This window comes from Hibiscus syriacus, unplaced genomic scaffold (assembly GCF_006381635.1).
Source record: "Hibiscus syriacus cultivar Baekdansim isolate YM2019G1 unplaced genomic scaffold, ASM638163v2 tig00110260_pilon, whole genome shotgun sequence".
In the NCBI taxonomy this organism is placed as follows: Eukaryota; Viridiplantae; Streptophyta; class Magnoliopsida; order Malvales; family Malvaceae; genus Hibiscus; species Hibiscus syriacus.
This window is the reverse complement of record NW_024062651.1, coordinates 361371-377418: the sequence shown is the minus strand read 5'-3', so window position 1 is coordinate 377418 and position 16048 is coordinate 361371. Positions and strand designations below refer to the sequence as shown.

The window sequence follows — 16048 nt, the reverse complement described above, 5'->3', positions numbered from 1 at the left end:
TTATGATACAAAGTCGAGAGACTAAACTCAAACTTGAAAATTAATACACTAATTACTAAAATTTTTGAGTTATTCAAGTTATATTTTATAACTCAGTTTGAACTTTACATTTTTTTAGTAGAGTTTATGAAATTATGGATCAAAGTAAATTCGAGTCATGTTTTCGAGAGTTGAGTCGAAAAAATCGGTTCTTCGAGTTGAGTCAAATTTCGCTCACCCCTAATGCAACATGTCACGTTCGGTTGGAGGATTAACTTTCATAAACCCGACTCGACTTAAAAAAAATTCAATTTCAAACCAAGTTGCAAAATGCAACTCGAATAACTCAAAAAATTTTAGTAATTAGTGAATTGGTTTTCAAGTTTGAGTTGAGTCTCTCGACTTTGTATATCACATATGAAAAAAATATGAAGAAATACACATGTATAGTTTATGGTTATAAATGATCATTTAAATTGGAATCAAATAATATCGTAATAGTATAAATATTTATAATTAAATTTAAACAGAAACTTGAAAATTTGACTCGACTCGAAAATTTCTAAGTCAACTCCGAGTTGTAAATTATGATTAAATTGATTTTAATTTATTAAAAGTAAAACTAAATTGAGAGAATATATAAATAAAAAGGATTAAATGTATGATAATATCAAAATATTTAACTATTGTTAACTGCAGTTAACTCGGAGTGACTACATCTTAATTAAATAAAAACGAAAGTGATATATTATGTTTTTGAAATCGGTAACTAAAAATAGATAAAGCATAAATATAAGTGACTTTACACGTAGTTAACCCTTTTTTTCCTTTTAAAATTAAAAAAATATAATCTTTTGTCAAAATCTTTGTAAAAAAAAACAGAAAACAGTTCATTTAAGTTTCAAATTATTTATTTGTTTTGACGGAGAAAATCCGAGATTCAAATTATTATCATTCACTATATTTATTATTTATTTAATGTTTAAATTTTAATTTATTATACAACTTAAAATTTGTAGTCAAATCAATAAAGTTCATTTAAAAACTTAAAATCGACATTAACTTGAAATTTGAATATTGGCATTCAAATTGAATTTGTTCATATTTAATAATTAATACTTAAACTTGATCTAAAATGATAAAGTTGACTTAATTAAGTTTAATTTATATTTTTCCTAGTAAATTCTTAATACTCGTAATCGAGTTTAAACAAGTTTATTAAGCCACGGAACATAAAGATAGTCTTTTATCTTCAGCTAAACAATTTGCTTCATTCTTTTCATAACCGTTTATTGTAGTTAAATCATTTGATGTCAATACATATGTGTGAGTTGTTTTTTAATTAGTACAAACACAGAAAATGAATTTTATATTTTCGGAGAATAATCTTTGGAAATTTACAGTTTCATATCGGTTAAGATTTTTGGATAGATCCTCTATTTATTGAAGTTCCTAAAGAGTTTGTATCCTCCAAACAAATATATTCGAGTCAATTATATTATATAGACAATACCTATGACAGATCTACATGATCTATCAGAGTAAAATCTAAAATTTGACTACACGATTTAGTTTGCTCTTTAGTATACATATAATCATGCTTATCCTATAATTGACGCCGCTAGAAAGGATCACTACAAACATGCCTAAACCAAACTGATAAGGAGACCAAACCTTCAACAACCTACATACAATCTTTCTTATGATTGTGGCTCTCTATCTTATCAGAAAGGGTGAGTTGTCAATAGCCGACGAGATAAATTCATCCTTATCAACAATTGATGCAATTAACGTGGATAAATCACAAAATTAATTTTCATGATTAATATTAATTTTCATATGTTTCGTGTCACACGATAAAATTAATATTAATATTTTTTGAATAGTTTAGAGTAATTAAGGTAATTCATAAGCTTGTTTAGGGTGGGAATGTGTCCACTTTGAAATCTAAATTTTTTAATATTAGTTATATGTTGATGTCCATCCTGAAAATTATTTTGTGTCTATCAAATAATTATGTTATTAATATATATGTACCCACTTTAAAAACATATTTTTGGATCTATTACTGCTATTACTAATTGACAACGAATAAACACTATAGATGCAATTACTCGAACTTAAAACCTAAAAAACACTAAATAAGTTTGAGAATAATAATTTTAAACTATGATAATTAATTTATCTGAATTAGTTAGAGAGAAACAAAACTTCTAAGAATCAACATGATAATAATTGTGTTTGAGCTAATATAATTTATAAATTTGAAAATTAAATTTATTGAATTATTTAGAATAAAAATTAAGTTAATATAATAGTAAAAAAATTAAAAATATTATTATGTCAATAAAAGTAAAAAAAATGCTAATAATTCTTTAGAGATATATACTTAAAATAATTTATTACTTTAACAAATTATAAAATAATCTGTTTTTTAGCATTAATGATGAAATAAATAATAGTAACTTTGTAACAAAAACTGAAACACATTGGATGATCAACCACGAAATCTGCCCTTAATTCTTTCAACAAGTGGAAGCAATTAATCTTATTTAGGTCTTCCTAGGGAGAAGACAAAACCCACTTGTGAAATGTAACAATAGAAAACGCAGACAAGGCTAAGTTAAGTAAATGCATAATTGCTTCCATTACTCCGTAATTTGTGGGTCAAGAATCAAGATGGAGACGTACACTAGGGTTTGAACGACACTTAATTCTTCAACAAGCAAAACTGCACAATTCCCCAATTCATAATTTTAATTGTGTTTATATCATTGCACTTCCTATATAATATATACTGTTATTATATAGTTTCACATTTTTTTTACTTATACCACACAATTGGTCTGATCAAGTAACATAATTCATGGAAAAGAAAAGAAAAAGTAACATTTCAAACAAATAACCTATGGAAGAATTCCATTTTGTTACACTTTTTAACAAACTTCATATATACATTACATTCATATTAAAATTATTAATATTAATATTATATTTTCTTCGTGATTCACAGAATTTTTCAGAGTTTCTCAATTTTTTATAGTTTTATATTCTTCGATCAATTATGACCTCATGATATGATTAATTGTAGTCCATATGATCATTTGACAATAAAGTCTATTTGTTCTACCTACCTACAAATAGTAATTATGAGCTACATATGGTACCAACACTATATGTCAATATTTAAGTTCCTATGACAGGTAAAAAGGGTGCTTCTTCTTCATTTTTGCTCCTTTATATTCTTTTCTATCTCGTTATTGCTAATATTATCGATCAATTATCGTTCAATTATCGACATCGATTCTCGGTCTAAACTAAAAAGTTATGCATATTCTTTTATCAATTAATTTTTTTTCAATCCATCGTGCAAACAGTAATTAATTCCACTATATGGTACCAACATGGAATTCCTCAAATCTAGAGAAACTTAAATTTCAAGAATCCTCTTCAAGATTTAACTCATATCAAATCACCCATGAATTTCAGACCCATTGTAATTTTCAGCTTTCCACTCTAAACCCAATGTCTTCTTCAACTCTGTTTCCTCGAAAACATCAAAATCTATCTCTTGGAGCTTCTTGCATATCAATAGCAATTTCAACCATTTTGGTCTTGTTCTATACAATTTTGTATAGCCAGAAATGCAGCCAATCTTTTGGTTCATTTAATGAATTCAAATGGTCATCTTCAACAGATGATACAAATTCCGCTACAAATATAAGCCACATCAAGTTCATATTAGCCAGTTCCCAGAAAACATTGAAATCCAGAAAACCATACATAGAGTCCTGGTGGCAGCCAAATAGAACAAGAGGAAACATTTTCTTGGACTCACCTCCCCCAAAAGATTTCCTCCCTTGGCCTTCATCTTACCCTCCATTCCAAGTCAATGAAGAAGTCAAGAAATTAAGGGTATACCCTAAACTCGTTGTTCCGGCCGCAGTCCGCCTGTTCCGTTCAATCCTCGAAACGTTCCGGCTCGGGGACGACGAGGGCGTGAGGTGGTACGTTATGGGAGATGATGACACTGTGTTTTTTGTTGAGAATTTGGTTGAGGTACTAGGGAAGTACGATGAGAGTAAACACTATTACATCGGGATGACATCAGAGGCGGTTAAGTCGAATTTCGATTTCTCATTCGATATGGCGTATGGTGGAGCTGGTTATGCTTTGAGCTACTCGTTGGTGAAGACATTGGTTCCGGTCATCGATGATTGTATTGAGAGGTATCTTTATTTGCGTGTCAGCGATCAATTGTTGTCTTTTTGTTTGGCTGATTTAGGCGTTGATCTCACCACTCAAAAGGGTTTTCACCAGGTAATCTAAATTCTCTCCTAATCGATCCGTTCTAAATATACATTTTGATTCATATTTTATTTTTCGGACATTTGATCCTTAACATTTAATTTTAATATAAAAATACCATACATTTAATTGAATAATCATTTTAATTATTTTTTGAGTATTTGACCTCAATATTTTATTTTAAGGTAAAACAATTATATTTTAAAGCATTTTTAGTTTGTTGGCTAACAATTTTTATCATTTGATGGACTCTTTACCCTAAAATTAAATCTTAACAATAAATATAATAAATATAATGACAAAAAATAGTTCTCAACATTTGCATAAATGATTATTTTGTCCCTATTCTTTTTCTATTTAAGTGTTCAAGCTCTAACATTTCAATTTTGATCAAAATAACCCATGTTCGATAGAAACTATTAATTTACTAATCGACAACAAATTTTGTTGATATGATATTTTCACATGTTTTAATTGATGCCTTGACATGTTACATCATCGAAATGTTGATGTGATATGTACCACATTAGGTAAAATAATGAACCCAATATAAATTAACCAAAGTTTCATACGAATTAATTTGGAAAACGCAGATCGATCTTCTGGGTGACATATCAGGCCTGCTATCATCACATCCACAATCACATGTTCTCTCGCTTCACCATCTTGATGGCATAAACCCAATATTCCCTTCCAAGAACCAATACGAATCGATAAATCATTTGATGAAAGCTGCGAAATTCGACCAGTCTCGTCTACTACAACAAACGATATGCTACCACAAGCCGACCAACTGGTCTTTCACGCTCGCATGGGGTTACTCGGCTCATGTTTATGAAACCATGATGCCTCGAAGTTTTCTAAGGAGACCACTCGAGACGTTTCAGCCTTTCAAGAAATCAGCTAGGCCTCCCTTGTACATGTTCAACACGCGGTGGCCTTGGGCGGATCCCAGCTGCCAAGCTGCCCATAGCTTCTTCTTGGATTTTGTGGAAAGAAGCGGCGAAGATTTTATTAATACCACGTATAGACGAGCGTCGCCGCGTAATCTACCGCCGTGTTCGGCGAGTGGGAACCATTCAGCGGAGCATATTGAGTACATTAGGGTTGTTTTGCAGGCGACGAGGCGCAAGCAGGTTAATCCCTCCTCCATTTCAACTCCTGGTTTTTATTTATTTATTTGTCTTCTTATTGAATCAAGTAGGACTGAGCAAGGGAAAAAAAAATATCCGAACCTTACTACGCGATTTGAATTTGTTCAAATTTTTTATTTTACTATTCGATTTCAATTAGATTTAAACATTTAATTTTATCATATAATTAGATTTTAATTTTTTAAAATATACATGTTTCAATTAAATTATATTTAAAAAAATAATTCAAATCAAATTCATTTTAAATTGATTATAAGATATATTTAAATAAATAAACTTCTAAATTAATATGATATTTGAAAAAAAAATTTAATCTGAACCATTATTAATGTATTTGATTTGATTTGATTTCGATTTTTCTCATCACGCGTTAATAAATTCCTAACATAAATCTTTAAATTTATATTTTTTAACAGAAAATTTTATATTATTCTAGATGATAATGAGTATGAACTTATAATACTTGTCTTAATAAAGAAAATAAAGAAACAGTGTTAATATATAAAGAAGTTAAGAAAATAAAGAAAATGTCGATTAACAATAATACTTGTCTTAATTAATGACAGGAAGCAAAAGTAGAATGTTGCGACGTGGAGTACGTGAATGATTCAAATGTTACAGATGTGAAGTTGAGGCCTTGTATCAACGGTGAAGTTATCGCCTAAGCCCGTAAATTATTCCAAGTGTTAACTTTATCAATAATAAAATAAGCATTTAACTTATTACAAGTTTAATTTGACACTATTTTTATTTTATGTTTGGTACAATAGAAAATTAAAAAATCAAAGCGGAGAAAAGAAAGTTAAAAAGAAAATAAATGTAAGTTATGTTTGGTAGAAAAAAAACACAGGAAGGAAAGAAATTAACTTAGAAAAAAATAGACTTAATACATTTTTAAAGTATAAACTATTCCTTAAAATACGATTTGGTGCTTAAAGAATATTTTGCTAACATTAGATGTCTAACGTTTTCAACGTTACACTTTTATATGCCTGGACCATAATGACTATTAAATTTGACCGTTATCTGACATATGTCACACATATAAGATTTTAAAAATTATTTTATTTAAAAATCTTAATATTATAATTTTAAATTAAAAAAATTAAAAAAACCTCCAAATTTTACATCTTTCAATGTCGATCACTCACTGTCGATCCGTGGCCTTCACCGTTGACACAATCAAAACCGTATCGCTGCCGCAACCAGAACCTAGTCTCCAACCCAGTGTGAAACTGCACTAATCGTCGTAAAACTGCGAAGGGTCACCAAATTTCTAGTTTTTTCGTTGCTGTTTTTTTCGGCAATTTCGATGGCTACAACCGTCCGTACGCTACACGATCATCACCATTAAGTTTTCGTCCTGCTCTAAACAAAATCGACCAGCGGTGACTCTTCGCAGTCGAAGATGGGGGATAAGAGGGATAGACGACATGGGACAACTTGAATTTTTTATTTTTATTTAAAAACAATAATTTTATTATTAAAAACTAAAAAAATCAAAAACTTATAACGGTAACCACCTAAAAATGTAACGGAGAAAACGTTAAATACCTATTGATAGCAAAAAAGAAAAATCTTTAAACACCAAACCATATTTTGAGATATGATTTAAACATTAAAAAATATATTAAGCCCAAAAATTGTAATCTTCCGTGCAGTTGAAGTAAATCACAATTTACATATTTTGAACTTCATAAATTCTTAGAAATGTTTTTATCTTTTTCGATATCAATGATAAATTTAAAAATATTTTTAAAAGTGAACATATATATATATAACAAATAATTAATAAAATAAATATATAACTATTTGAGAAAAAATAAATTTAAAAACAAATACATATTTTCTCTTACTTGACTGTGACTCCGTCGCTGCCTAAGGTAAAATCTGTCCAACACAATGCCAAAATATTTCTCATATTTTATGCATTTAGATAATGTTAATAGTTGAAATATAATTTATATCACGAAAGTACAAAATATAATTTCTTTTCATATAATTTTATAACATTTTAGGTAATTATCTAAGAAGATTACAAATATTGTAATACTTTATTTAATAGCATAATGTGTTTTTTTAAGTGGAATAAAATCATAATATTTTAAGTAATATGTTTTAATTTTGAGTTTTTTTTTCTTTTTCGAGAACCCAGATAATATCTTCTGTAATCATGAAGACATTACAAGATATATAATAGCTTTTTTAATATGATAATATTATGTGTTATTGAATAAAATATTACGTGTGGTAATAATTTGTGGATTTGTGTAATATTCTATATTAATTTAGTGGTCCTCCAACTATAGATATTACTCTATTGAGTCTTTTGACTATTAAAAGTTATAAAACGATCCCCTAACTCTAGGTGCTATTTTGTTGAGTCCTTCGATTATTAAAAGTTACAAAATGATCACCAGATTATTCATATGTTGCAAACTCAGATTATTCATATGTTGCAAACTCGTCATTTTTCGTTAAAAAAATTAACGTTCTCCTGAACTGTATATGTCAAAGTGTTATAAAAAATTAATCGATATCGGGGGTTTTAAAAAAAGTTGTCTCGATGGTTTCTTTTTTAAAATAAAAAACGGTTCGACGAGTCGCCACCAATCTTTGATTAGGGTGTGATTGAGCACCCCAAAAAATGGCCAAAACCTCATTTAATTAATTAGTTGCCTTTGCAATGAAACTTATAAATTCGAATATAATTTAATTTGAGATCCCCTTAAAAACACATAAAAATATCACTTGAATTTAGGAAAGGAAAATAATAATATTTAATTATCTCCTACCGAAACAAAAAGATTTCTCATGACTTATAGCTGTCAGTTCATTTTCCAATTGAAATGAAGACACAACGTCTTTTCATTCATAAATTCATTATAAATTCATATTTCAAATGCATGCAATAGAATAAAATTAATAAAATAAATTAACTATCTATTACAGATCCTTTAGAAAGAATAAGGATGTTCAATTATTTAAAGACGTTAATATCAGACCTTTTATACGTTCTAACGATCATTTCTCAGTGAATTTAAATAGACGAACATTCTTTTTCTCCCTCTTTCCCAAATTTTAAGTAAGATCATTTTTTAGGGTTTCACTTGGTAAGATACCCCTCCATTTTAAAATCTTTGGAAATGACTTTCTTATACCTTAAGACAATCACTCCACAACAATTATAAAATACAAAAAACATAATATAAAGTCCACAATGAAAAATATTTAAAATACATGAAATGAATAAATTGAAATATTTAAATATAGAGCTAAAATTAAAACATCAAATAAAAGGACTGAAATAAAATAAAACAGAATATAAAGTCTACAATAAAAAATGCAGAAAATTAACGTGCTGGAATTTAAAGGATTTAAATGTAAATTTTGGAAATTTATAAGACAGAAATTAAAATATAGAAAATTAAAGGGGTGAAATGTACATACAAAATATTAATTTTTTTTGACGGCGGATGAGAAAACGGAATTAAAACGTAAATTTTAAAGAAGTTTAATGACCAAATCGAAACTATGAAAACAAGAGAGTCACTAAGTACATAGTTCACCCTAAAGAAATATTAGTAACCCACAAGGTAAGTTTTCAAACCAGTGTTTTGAAAACCGGACCGGTTCAACCGGTCTAACCGAGAACCGTTGCCTGGTCCGGTTCATTCTACACCGGTTAAACCGCTACTAGTGAACCGGAAGGAACCGCTGAACCGACTGTGAACCGTTTGAACCGGACTGGACCGTGAACCGGTTGAAAACCAATATTCTGTTTTTTTTTCTAAAAAAAATTTAAATCAAACGACGTCGTTTGTTAAATGAGCCGAGTCGAACTCGAGTATTGTTGAGCTCGAGTCGAACTCGAGTATTGTTGAGCTCGACTCGAACTCGAGTATTGCTGAGCTCGACTCGAACTCGAAAACTTTAAAAGTAAGCTCAACTCGACTCAAAAACTCACGAGCTAAAAATTATAAAGTTCAACTCGAACTCGAAATATAATATTGAAACTTGAACTCAAAAAGGCTTGAACTCAAAAAAGTTTTAGAAACTCGATTGAAGCCTGAAATTCGAGCTCGATTGAAGCGAAAGAATAGTTCGCTCTGTGCTCACCAAAAGGCTCCATGATTTTGAATGCCAAATTACCTCTATTATTTATAGAAGTCAGTTGGGATGCTCTTCTATGTTTCTTAGCCATGTGAGATTGTTTTGTTTTCATATTTTTACTATTTAGATTTTGTGATGTTCTTCTATGTTTCTTAGCCATGTGAGATTGTTTAAAAAAAATTAAACCAAACGACATTATTTGTTATGATTTTTTTAGCCCCAAATTTATTTTTTGATTATAGTTATATAATTATATTTATTATTTAATATGTTTTACCTTAAATATTATGTTGTAGTTTATTTGAATCATTTTGTTTCACTTGATTTTATGGTTTTTAACTTATATATATGTTATGACTTGCTTTGAATATAACTTGTGATATAAAAAACTGTTTTTATTAAATGTTTTTGGTATTTTTATTTAATTTTTTTAAATAATTAATTAATTATGACGTCGTCCGGTTCTTCCGACCGGTCTGACCGATTCGACCGGTTGAACCAGTGAACCGGTAGCACACCCGTTCGCTGACCGGTCCGATTCTGAAAACCATGTTTCAAACATTAATGACGGAAATGGAATGTACATGCTTGAATTCGTCAACCCGGGACTTCCCAAAATCCAACCATCAAAGCGAGTGTTGGAGGAAAAAGGTCGCTATCGGAAACGAAGATAAGAAAATGATGCAATTCCCAGCCACAAAACAGACCAAGAATTAAACCCCAAAAAAGGAAAAGAGAGAAGCAACCGAAAATGTGCAGCAGTGGAGTAGGAAAGACGGTGTGTGTTACAGGAGCCTCTGGTTTCATCGCATCATGGCTTGTTAAGCCGCTTCTACTTGGTGGTTACACCGTCAAAGCCTCAGTTCGTGACCTCAGTGAGTTTGTTTTTCCATTACCATCTCAATTCCGATGCTCGTAAGTGATGTTTCAATGGTTAATAATTTTATCAAATAGATGATCCAAGAAAGACACAACACTTCCTTGCATTTGAAGGTGCAGAGAACCGGCTGAAGCTGTTTCAATCAAACCTGTTAAAAGAGGGTTCATTTGATCATGTTGTTGAAGGCTGTGAAGGTGTTTTCCACACAGCTTCGCCCTTCTATTTTGATGTCGTGGATCCACAGGTTGATCCCCAATTCTTTTATGCGATTAATATGTAATATATGTTGAAAATTTTTAACGATTAATAACACATATATCATGTACGTACATACGTCTGTTTGAAGTTAAGATTCTTAGAAAGAATCACTCTCTCTTTAACCATTGAATTCACTTAAGATTAGGTATAACGATAAATTTATTCCTTGGCATTTATATTTATACAAATGATTATTTCAGTTTATATTCCTTTTCTTTAAGTATTTTAGTCTCTGACGTTGTTAAGAATAAAGAAGTTAGTATTGTTTGTATAGTTAGGAGCCAGTTAAAAAATTGGTTATAAGCAGTTGCATTGTAGTTAGCTTTCTTGTAGCACTATATAAACATTTGTACGTTCACAATGTTTTTTTGCAAGGTGATTTACTTGAGGAAGTTTACATGGAGTTGCCTCAAGGTTTTTGTAGTCAAGGGGAGAATGTTGTGTATAGACTACAAAAGTCTCTATATGGCTTAAAACAAGCCTTGAGACAGTGAAATGCCAAACTCACAGAAGCTCTTCTTTCAGCAGGTTATGATAAAAGTAAACATGATTATTTTATGTTTACTAGGAGACAAGGGGATAGTATTGTGGTACTTCTAGTTTATGTTGATGATTTACTAATCACAGGGAATGATGCAAAGATGATTTTAGAATTGAAAGAGATTCTGCATAGGAGCTTCAAAATGAAAGACTTGGGTGAATTAAAATACTTTATTGGTTTGAAAATTTTAAAGACAAAAGAAGGGATACTTTTAAACCAGAGGAAGTATGCTATTAGGGGGTGCAAGACTTGCCGCTACACCTTTGGAATAGGACAACAAGCTTACTACAATGGAGTATGATCATTCTCTGTAGCAAGAAAACAAAAATAAAGATTGTTTGGTTGACAAAACAGAGTTTCATAGATTAAATGGAAGACTGCTCTATCTGACACATACAAGACCTGATATAGCTTTTTCAGTTCAACATCTGAGCCAATTTATGCATCAAAAAAAAAGAACACATGAAATCAACTCTTAGAGTAGTGAGGTACATAAAAAAGAATCCTGGTTTGGGAATTATGTTGAAAGCTTCAAGTAGTCGTCAACTTGTGGCTAGTTGTGATTTAGATTGGAAACCTGTCCAATGACAAGAAAATTAATAACAAGTTTCTGTGTGAAGCTAGGAGATTCACTAGTTTCACGGAAATCCAAAAAACAAAGTACAATAACGAGATCTTCAGCTTCACATAGAAATTTGTTACTAATTTTCTTTGCAGGCTTCTTTGCTATCACGAAAACGACACGTTAACAATATGTGTTGATCGTTAGTCAACTGATGGTTTTCTTTAAACAGAAGAATATTTTACAAAAAAAAAAAAAATTGAAATTTAAAGATTAAAATATTAGAAAAAAGAAAAATATTAAAATGATCATTTTTAGAGTTATTAGAAAAAGATAAAAATGATTGTTAGTTGGTTAATGGGTTCGAACGTTTTAAGTTTCAAACTCTTTGTTTGTGATATCAGCCGGAATTAATCGATTTGGCCGTGAAGGGAACACTGAACGTTTTGAAGTCATGCGGTAAGAACCCTAGTGTGGAACGAGTGGTGTAGACATCTTCAATAGCAGCAGTAGCATATAGTACAAAACCTCGAACTCCACATGTGGGGGTCGATGAAAATTGGTTTACTGATCCTCATTACTGCAAGGGCTTAAAGGTCTGCATGTGTTCTTATGGTGTATGTGCATTGCTGCTGTGTTCTTTTCTATGGAGCTTCAACATGGTATATTGAAACAATTATGGAAAGACATAATGATAAAAAAAACCCTTTATTGTTTGTCAAAATAGTCATTCTAATCTCTATTTTTTGGAGTATTTTAGTGTTCATAGTTTTATTTTGGAGCAAAAGGTCATTATGTAGATGAAAACCGTCAACGCTCCAAAATAAGAACATTTTTACCCTAAATATGTAATGTTAGAGGTTAAAATACTCAAAAAAAAAAAAATAAAGACCAAAATAACTATTTAATCAAACGTTAAGGTATTTTTTGTCATTGTATCTTAAGAAAACAAAAGCATACATGGAGATATGTTTAAATGAAATTGTAGTCTAGTACAGTGAGTATTTAGTCGAGTCGAGTTAATTTTTTTGATTTAGTTAAATTGATGATTCCTATTTTACAATTCAAATTTTATTTAAAATTTTTTCGAGTCGAGTCGTGTTTATGAAATTCGAGCTGAATTGAGTTGTTCGATTTTCTGTTCAAATTTTATTGTAAATATTTATAATGTTACGATACTATTTTATTCTAATTTAAATGATTTTCTATAACCATATACACCATACATATATATTTCTTTATATTTTTTCATATGCAATATACATATATTATGTAGAATTGGGAGACTCAACTCGAACTTAAAAATCAATCTACTAATTACTAAAATTTTTGAATTATTCTAATCTTATTATATAACTTGACTCGAATTCAAATTGTTTTCAAGTCAAATTTTTAAAATTAAGAGTCGATTTGAGTAAAAGAAATTCAATTTTTTCGAGTCGAATCAAATTTTATTTACCTATAATTTAATCAATTAATCTTCAGCCTAGCTGTTGGCTTGCAGGAGGTATAATTTGCATTTTATTTCTATGTTTGTGCATGCTACAGCCATAACATTTTCACGTGCAATGTAAGTTTATATATTAAAGCTGAGAAGTCTTCTTTTTAATTAATTAATGTTTTTGCTTAATTATTTTTTATCCAGCTTTGGCATACACTGTCAAAAACAATGGCTGAGGATTGTGCATGGAGATTTACAAAGGAGAAGGGCATTGACATGGTTTCCATAAACCAAGCCGCGGTAATTGGCCCTCTTTTACAACCAACACTTAATACCAGTGCTGCAGCCATTTTAAACTTAATTAAAGGTATTTTTTGCCCACTATTCTGTTTCTCAGTTCAGTTTAAACATTGCACTTCGCATACGTTTGGAAAAGTTTCAGTTTTATGTAATCTGTTCATTTAAATCACATTTGATGAGATTAAGGATTTAAATAACAATCCCGGTCACGTTTTTAATTGCATTGTGTTTATCGCGATTGTGGATATAATGAATATCATTGTGATCATTACGAATATCACGATTATATAATAACGACGTTCCCGAATTCAAGTTATGGTTGGATAAATGTTAAAGATGTTGCAAAGGCACATATCCAGGCATTTGAGATTCCATCAGCTACTGGAAGATATTGTTTAGTTGAGAGAGTTGCACATTACTCTGAAATCCTCAGCATCTTCCGTCATCTATATCCTTCTCTCCATCTTCCCAAAAGTAAGTTATTTTTTAAAGGGTAAACTACTTAATTAATCACTAAATCGTTTCTCACTATTATTTTAGCCACTCAAGTTTATAGATTTTCAGTTTAATAACTAAACTTTCGTATTGTTTTTATTTTGATCACTCCACTTTTAAAGTCGATGTTATAAGGTGGCGTTTGTTCAGTTAAAATAAAAATAAACCCTTTTCACATATTTTTCACTTAAAATAAAAATTCACCGTGGATTCAATTATGAATTTGAGAAGAAAAACTTCTTTTTAAACAACCATGCTTGCTGACGACAAGGTTGTTTTCAGTAGCATAAAGAAAAACGCAAATCACCGTTTTCAAGCTCTCTTCCTTTTTTCCCCCATAAAATTTTCACTATGGTTTCAACCATGGATTTGAAAAGAAAAGTTATTTCTATGGGAGATTATGCTGTGAGAAGTTAAAATACGGTTAAAAACGGTGTGACTAGTTAAATAGATGGTCAGTTAAAAGCGTTACCATAAATATTATATGTTTTCACCAAAAATATTATTTGTGTTGGTAATAATAATGGTAATAGTCGGCAATATCATTGTTGTATGTAAAATGCGTCAAATTTTTTTTGACTTAACATATCCGATTAATTACTGAAAACATTATCAACCATAATAACATAACATGTAGCGCTTATTTAACGTAATAGGTAGTTCCTTTTTAAAGCTGATGGGGCCTTAGAAATCCGACAATAACAAAACAGGTTAATTACTTAATTTGTTATCAATATTATCAACATATTAGGTAGCGCCTAAAATGTTACCAAAGTTTAAGCTGATGGAGCCTTAGAAATCCGACGATAATAAAATAGGTTAATTACTAGAAACATTATCAACCATAATAACATAACAAGTAGAGCTTATTTAATGTAACAGGTAATGCCTGTTTAAAGTTGATGGACTTTAGAAATCTGACAATAACAAAATAGGTTAATTACTTAATTTGTTTTCAATATTATCAACATATTACCATGTACATTGTTAATCTACCTATTACTTTAAAGTTATAGGTTTCGAAATTATAAGTATCGATACTTATATGACAGTATCGATATTTGTACATTTACGCCTATTTTCATTATACCGATAGAAATGTTTATCGTGTACATTGTTAATTTACCTATTACTTTAAAATAATAAGTTTCAAAATTATAAGTATTGATACTTTATATATGAGTATCAATACTTGGACATTTACGCCTATTTTCATTATACCGGTAGAAACGTTTAACGTGTACATTGTTAATTTACTTATTACTTTAAAGTAATAGATTTTTAAATTATAAGTATCGATACTTTGTATATGAGTATCGATACTTGGACATTTACGCCTATTTTCATTATACCGGTAGAAGCGTTTACCGTGTACATTGTTAATTTACCTATTACTTTAAAGTAATAGTTTTCGAAATTATAAGTACCAATACTTTATATATGTGTATCGATACATTTTGCGTGCAAATTGTTTGAAAAGCATACTGGAATAAAAATATTCATACATATATAAAAGTATCGATACTTGGTATTTACACCTATTATCAATATACCAGTAGACTTTTACCGTTTACATTATTAATTAACTTATTACTTTAAAGTAATAGGTTTCGAAATTCCAAGTATCGATACTTTATATATGTGTATCGATACATTTTGAGTGGGAATTGTTTTAGAAGCATACTGAAATCTATATAAAAGTATCGATACTTGGTATTTACGCAAGCAAATAATCAGTCTCCTTCAGGTATGTTTCTCTTAGACGGTTTCAGTTTACGGCTATCCTATCTTCATGAGCTGGATGAAATGGATTCAATCCAGTATATTGATAATAGGAGCAAATACCAAGTATCGATACGTTTATTCTAGTATGCTTTTCAAACAATTTGCACGTAAAATGTATCGATACACATATATAAAGTATCAATACTTATAATTTCGAAACCTATTACTTTAAAGTATTAGGTAAATTAACAATGTACACGCAAATAAAAGAAAAGTCGAGAAAGTCACATCT

General features: G+C 29.8%; 1 protein-coding gene and 1 pseudogene across 1 annotated transcript; both read left to right on the top strand.

Annotated features, from left to right (window-relative positions):
* The first annotated feature begins 3379 nt into the window (after positions 1 to 3379).
* On the top strand, positions 3380 to 6106 carry LOC120115258. The gene is made up of 3 exons (XM_039136011.1): positions 3380 to 4299; positions 4881 to 5423; positions 6008 to 6106. The coding sequence occupies exons 1-3, from the start codon at positions 3505 to 3507 to the stop codon at positions 6104 to 6106; spliced, it is 1437 nt and encodes a 478-aa protein (XP_038991942.1). The 5' UTR covers positions 3380 to 3504.
* Positions 6107 to 10305: 4199 nt separating this feature from the next.
* LOC120115244 overlaps positions 10306 to 16048 on the top strand; it is a 59767-nt pseudogene continuing 54024 nt past the window's right edge.